The sequence below is a fragment of the Sinocyclocheilus rhinocerous genome, unplaced genomic scaffold (genome assembly GCF_001515625.1).
Source record: "Sinocyclocheilus rhinocerous isolate Xijiao unplaced genomic scaffold, SAMN03320098_v1.1 scaffold3723, whole genome shotgun sequence".
Classification (NCBI taxonomy): domain Eukaryota; kingdom Metazoa; phylum Chordata; class Actinopteri; order Cypriniformes; family Cyprinidae; genus Sinocyclocheilus; species Sinocyclocheilus rhinocerous.
Window position 1 is genome coordinate 82,221 of NW_015630353.1, and position 6,383 is coordinate 88,603.

A 6,383-nucleotide genomic window follows, 5' to 3' on the forward strand; every position below is an offset into this window, starting at 1 on the left:
AAAATGTTTCTTGAGCTGCAAATCAGCATATTAGAATGATTTCTGAAGGATGTGACACTGAAGACTGGAGTAATGATGCTGAAAATGTAGCTTTGATCACAGCAATCATTTTAAAATATATTCAAATAGAAAGCAGTTATTTTAAATAGTAAAAATATTTCACAACATTACTGCTTTTGCTGTACTTTGGATCAAATAAATGCAAGCTTGGTGAGCAGAAGAGACTTCTTTATAAAACATTAAAAATCTTACTGTTCAAAAACTGTTGACTGGTAGGTTATATAGATTACAGAAATGTCACTATGAAACAATAACATCTTGATTGATTATTTCGGTCTCAGTCACATGAGGGTTTGTACTACTGAAAAACAGAGAACAGTCAACACAGAGTTGGATTGTGCAGGAGGAAAACCGTATTGAAAATAAACTGAAGACTGGAGTAAATACGATGTAAAAAAATAAAAAAAATAAAACACTCCTTTACCTGTGCTTTTCTTGTCAATATGTTCTTAATTTTGCATGTCACATGCATAGAGAAAAGCCACATTCACGAAAACTTATACACTACTGTTAAGCATTTAGTACTAAAAAAACTAATAATAATGTTCCTTTCATTTAACAGAGAAAGCTCTTTTAAAGATAATATGGGTGGCTCTTAAAAGAGCCTTTGGGTTCGTGGATCAGATGACGCTTTACTTGGAGCTGGTGTACTTGGTCACGGCCTTGGTGCCCTCAGACACGGCGTGTTTGGCCAGCTCTCCGGGCAGCAGCAGACGCACGGCGGTCTGGATCTCTCTCGAGGTGATGGTGGAGCGCTTGTTGTAGTGAGCGAGACGAGACGACTCACCGGCGATGCGCTCGAAGATGTCGTTAACGAAAGAGTTCATGATCCCCATCGCCTTGGAGGAGATCCCGGTGTCAGGATGAACCTGCTTCAGCACTTTGTACACATAGATAGCGTAACTCTCCTTCCTAGACTTTCTGCGCTTCTTTCCTCCCTTCGCTGCGGTCTTAGTGACGGCCTTCTTTGAGCCCTTCTTAGCAGCGGACTTCGCTGGTTCAGGTATAATGCTCTCTTCAGAAATACTCAACTGAATAAATTTTGCAACAACAGGATCTTTTATGCACTGCTCTATGCTAATTTAGAAAGGGGAAAACGGCGGTCTGTGATTGCGTGTCTACATTGACCAACCCACAGAATGATTTCATTGGCCACATTAAAGCCAATCAGAGGCTTTGAAATGTTAATCCCGCCCACCACCTCATGTTTTTCATCTACCATCCGGTTCCTTTGTTTGATTTCCCCGCATTTTTCAGGTTTTGTACCGAAATATAAATACAATAACTAAGGAGCTAATTATTCTATTTTATTTCCGCGTATAATTAGAATAAGAAAAATATTCAGTTCCACTGATATCTGTATCTCAATTACAGAACAGCGCTTATTCCTTCAAACGTTGGATTGAATTACGTTTGAACAATATGACCACCAAAACTATACATCTATTAAACTATACAAGTAACGAAAAGAACAGACTAAACTCAACTAATATAAACAAACTAAAGTTATGTTATGTATTATATTATGTAGTAAATTATATTATTCAGAAACTTATTCGTTGTATGAAATCGTGGGTGGCTCTTAAAAGAGCCGTTGGGGTTTTGTTTTCTCCAGGAACCGCTTAGCCTCCGAATCCGTACAGAGTGCGTCCCTGTCGCTTCAGAGCATAAACCACATCCATGGCGGTGACGGTCTTTCTTTTAGCGTGCTCAGTGTAGGTCACAGCATCTCGAATCACGTTCTCCAGAAACACCTTCAGCACGCCGCGCGTCTCCTCATAGATCAGACCAGAAATACGCTTGACGCCGCCGCGGCGCGCGAGACGACGAATAGCGGGTTTAGTGATGCCCTGGATGTTATCCCGGAGAACCTTTCGGTGGCGCTTAGCGCCTCCTTTTCCGAGACCTTTACCACCTTTTCCTCTTCCAGACATGCTAACGAATATTCTTCAAATCATACAAGCACAGAAAATCTGAAAAACCAACTAGGGGAGAACGGGCGTTTATATTTCTCTAAAGGACCTAGGTGAAACCACAATCATGGGCGGTTCTACTAAACGTCACGCATTACGTCTAATCCGAGTCCAGTGTCTTCCAATGTTCAATTGTAGTGGAAATAAACTGGGTTCAAATTAGTAAATTTACGTATTTATTTATTTAATGAAATGTATTATACTATAATACTGAAAGTATCTATAAGGACTATAATAATCTACAATTCCTATTTAATACTGCAAAGTTGCTTTGACACAATCTGTATTGTTAAAAGCGCTGTGACTTGACTTGAAAGTATCACTGAACACTTATAATACAATTTTATTTATTTCGTTAACAGTCAACAAGCACTGTGACATTATAGTTTTATAAATTACTTTGTGTCTAGTATCTTTCTTTTCGAATCAACATCAATGATTTAAAACAACCTAAAACGTAGTCTATCATATATTACCTTAATTTGCTTTAGTAATACAATTACGATAATAAAACCTGAAGTGTAATATTGGACACTTTAGACCTGTCAAACGCTTTCACGTACAGAAAAAAATAACTCACTGAAGACTCAAGATTTTTATCATATGCATAATACAATTAATTATTTTATATACTGACGAGAATAATGGAGTAGAGGGGAAACACACAATAAATTACAGAGACTAAGGGCCATTATTTTGCTGCCATGGCACTCTCATTAGACAGAAAAAAAGCACTATTTATTACGAGGTAGTGGTTTGCTCTTAAAAGAGCCATTTTAAACACTTATGGGGGAAAAAAAATGACTTTATTTATTTTTGGCTGCTGTCTTTTTATGCTTGGTGGTTTTGGGTTTCGCCGTCTTGGGTTTGGCTGCCTTGGTCTTTTTAGGGCCCTTGGGTGCTTTCTTAGGAGTCGCTAGTTCCCCTTCAGGAACTCGAGCTGCGCCGGAGAACGCTTTGGGAACGCCTTTCAGCGTGACCGGCTCTGAATCACATGTGTAATCAGTCCAATGGAAGGGCGAGCCGTCATAGGCGGGTGACGTAGCGACCAGGAAGCTATAAAAGCACGTGCAGTGGAACCGCGTCAGCTTTCTGTCATTCAGCAAGCGCTCTGTGTGTGTGTCAGTCGCATTTTATGTTCTGTGAGTCGTATTTACTGTTGTCTGTCAAAGTAAGCACAATCAGCAACATATAAGCTCAAAATATGTCAAAAAAGGCTGAGAGTAAAACAAAGCATCTGGGTGAAAGCAGATCACGTTATAGATTGTGTGTTCCTCCCTGCCCACGCTACATCACGGGCGGGGATACACACAGTCTGTGCGTGGTCTGCTTGGGAGCGAAGCACGCAGAGTTGGCTCTTGAGGGAGCCGACTGCCCGCATTGCGAGCGGCTTCCCCTGCGTACGCTTCGCTCCCGGAAGGCTCTCTTCGAGGATGAAATCATCATCCCCGTCTCTGATTATTATGGCAATGTGGCGGGGTTGGGTGAACGCGGTTATAGATCGATGCCCCGGGTAGGACAGACGCTCGCAAGCTATCTGTCTCCTGATGCGGCATCGTCTTTAAAGGCTCCAGTCTTGCCCTCCAAGCCACTGCGAACCACTTCAGCGCTGGTGGGCAAGGGGTACACTGCAGCAGGTCAGGCTGGTGCGTGTCTGCACACAAGGGTTGTGTTGCAGGCATACCAAGCCAACTTGCTTAAAGAGCTAGATGAAGGTGAAGAAGTTAAAGCAGATGATATTTCAGAACTGAGGAGAACCGCTGATTTATCTCTCCGCGCCACCAAGGAGACCACCCGTGCCATTGGGCGGTCCATGGCAGCGGAGAGACATTTATGGTTGAAAGACAGGGTCTTCCTCATGGACGCCCCACTTGTGCCTTCTGGTCTGTTTGGTGATGCCGTCAACTCCGTCATCGACAGATACCAGGAGGCTCGTAAACAGGCGGCGGCGTTCCAGCGGTTTCTCCCTCGCCGTTCTCTAGCTCTGGGGGCTGCTGGGTGGAAGCAGCCCCGGCCGTGTACCAGCTCCTCATACAGGGAGGTTCAAAAGTTGAGTGTCGCCTCTCATACTCCCCCGCAATGGGACCGAGGTTGGCGGCGCTCTAAGCCAGGGGCTTCTAAGGCGAGGCCCGATCTGAGGGTCGTGCTTCAGTCGTTGGGTCCTGCAGACTGTAGAAAAAGGCTATTGCATTCAGTTCGGCGCTCCGCCGCCATTTAACGGGGTCTTTCCCACATTGCTGAGCCCCGAGTAGGCTCTGATTTTGGAACAGGAAGTAAACACCTTCTTGAGGAAGGAGGCCATCGAGGTGGTCCCTCCACACAACAGAGAGTCCGGGTTCTACAGCCGGTACTTCATCATTCCAAAGAAGGATGGAGGGTTGTATCCCATTTTAGATCTGCGTCAGTTAAACCGCTCAGTCATGCGACTGAAGTTCAAGGTGCTCCCTATCAAGCAGGTCATGTCTCAGATCAGGTCCGAGGTCTGGTTTGTCACAATATATCTAAAAGATGCTTACTACCATGTCTCCATCCTTCCCACTCACAGGAAGTTCCTGAGGTTTGCTTTCAGGGGCGAAGCTTACCAATATTGAGTTCTTCCTTTCGGCCTAGCACTCTCACCCCGCTCTTTCACGAAGTGTGTGGATGCTGCTCTAGCTCCACTGCGACTACAGGGCATCCACATGCTAAATTATATCGACGATTGGTTGATTCTAGCTCAATCAGAGCAGACGGTGTTTCGACATCGAGATGTCATTCTCACCCATATGGGAAAGTTGGAAAAGTGTGCTTTCTCCATTACAGAGGATCACTTATCTGGGCGTGGTGTGGGATTCGACCACGATGCAGGCACGATTGTCCCCTGCTCGGATCGAGTCGATCCTCACTGCAGTCGCGAGAGTCAGAGAAGGGCGGTCACTCACTGTCAAGCACTTTCAGAAACTGCTGGGTCTGATGGCAGCTGCGTCCAACGTGATACCTTTTGTCCTGCTGTACATGAGACCCCTACAGTGGTGGATCAAGACCAAGGGGTTCTCCCCGAGGGTAAACCTGCTTCGCATGATCAAGGTCATGCGGTGATGCCTACGTGCCTTGGACATGTGGAGGAAACCTTGGTTCTTGTCTCAGGGCCCGGTGCTGGGAGCTCCTTGTGGCCGCGAAACGCTAGCGATGGACGCGTCCCTCACTGGTTGGGCAGCGGTCATGAGTGGCCACCCTGCCTATGGTCTGTGGAGCGGTCGCCATCTCACTTGGCACATCAACTGCCTAGAGATGTTGGCTGTATTTCGAGCTTTGAAACACTTCCTCCCGGACCTGAGAGATCGCCATGTGCTTGTGCGCACCGACAACACAGCGGGTCTTGGGAGCTCCTTGTCGCCGCGTAACGCTAGCGACGGATGCGTTCCTCACCGGATGGGGTGCGGTCATGAGTGGCCACCCTGCCCGTGGTCTGTGGAGTGGTCGCCTTCTCACGTGACACATCAACTGTCTGGAGAAGCTGGCTGTGTTTCAAGCTTTGAAGCGCTTCCTCCCGGACCTGAGAGATTGTCATGTGTTGGTGCGCACCGACAACACAGCGGTGGTCTCTTATATCAACCACCAGGGAGGTCTGCGTTCACACCCCTTATATGTGGTCCCAGGGAAAAATCCTTTCATTGAGAGCAGTACATATTCCTGCGCATCTGAATATGGGAGCAGACATCCTGTCGAGGCAGGGGCCGAGGCCCGGGGAATGGAGGCTTCAAGCCGAGGTGGTGAAGCAGATATGGATAATGTTTGGCCAGGCTCAGGTGGTCAAGGTCAAGGTCAGTTTATTTATATAGCACATTTAAAAACAGCTAGTGTAGATATGGAGAGTTTTTGGCCAGGCTCAGGTGGACCTGTTTGCGACTCGAGAGAAATCGCACTGTCCCCTCTGGTTCTCTCTGACTCATCCAGCTCCACTGGGGCTGGATGCTATGGAACAGACTTGGCCGAGGCTTCGTCTGTACGCCTTTCCCCCGATCACTCTGATCCCGGGAGTTCTGGAGAGAGTGCGCCGGGACGGGCTCCGTCTACTTCTAGTAGCCCCATTCTGGGCAGGCCGAGTATGGTTCTCGGATCTGATTTCTCTCCTCGACAGCTCTCCATGGGAGATTCCCGTCAGGAGAGATCTCCTCTCTCCGGCAGAGGGTACGATCGTCCACCCCTGCCCGGAGCTGTGGAAGTTGTGGGTGTACCCCCTGAGGGGGCACAGCTCGTAGCTTCCGGTATCTCAACCGAGGTTGTTGAGACCATCCTCCAATCCAGAGCTCCCTCTATGAGGAAACTGTACGCCTTGAAGTGGAAACTTTTCACTTCTTGGTGCGGAGA

At 47.0% G+C, this 6,383-nt stretch overlaps 2 protein-coding genes and 1 pseudogene across 2 annotated transcripts; all 3 read right to left on the minus strand.

Annotated features, from left to right (window-relative positions):
* Positions 1-630: 630 nt before the first annotated feature.
* LOC107740227 (histone H2B-like) lies at positions 631-1,139 on the minus strand (the record flags this gene model as incomplete). Its single annotated transcript, XM_016552574.1, has 1 exon — positions 631-1,139. A coding segment is annotated over one exon (447 nt), but the record flags the coding sequence as incomplete, so codon positions are not given.
* A 519-nt stretch (positions 1,140-1,658) lies between these two features.
* On the minus strand, positions 1,659-2,014 carry LOC107740223 (histone H4). The gene has a single exon (XM_016552570.1). It carries the CDS (start codon positions 1,992-1,994, stop codon positions 1,683-1,685), a length of 312 nt encoding a protein of 103 aa, XP_016408056.1. The 5' UTR covers positions 1,995-2,014; the 3' UTR covers positions 1,659-1,682.
* An 825-nt stretch (positions 2,015-2,839) lies between these two features.
* LOC107740228 (histone H1-like) overlaps positions 2,840-6,383 on the minus strand; it is a 10,025-nt pseudogene continuing 6,481 nt past the window's right edge.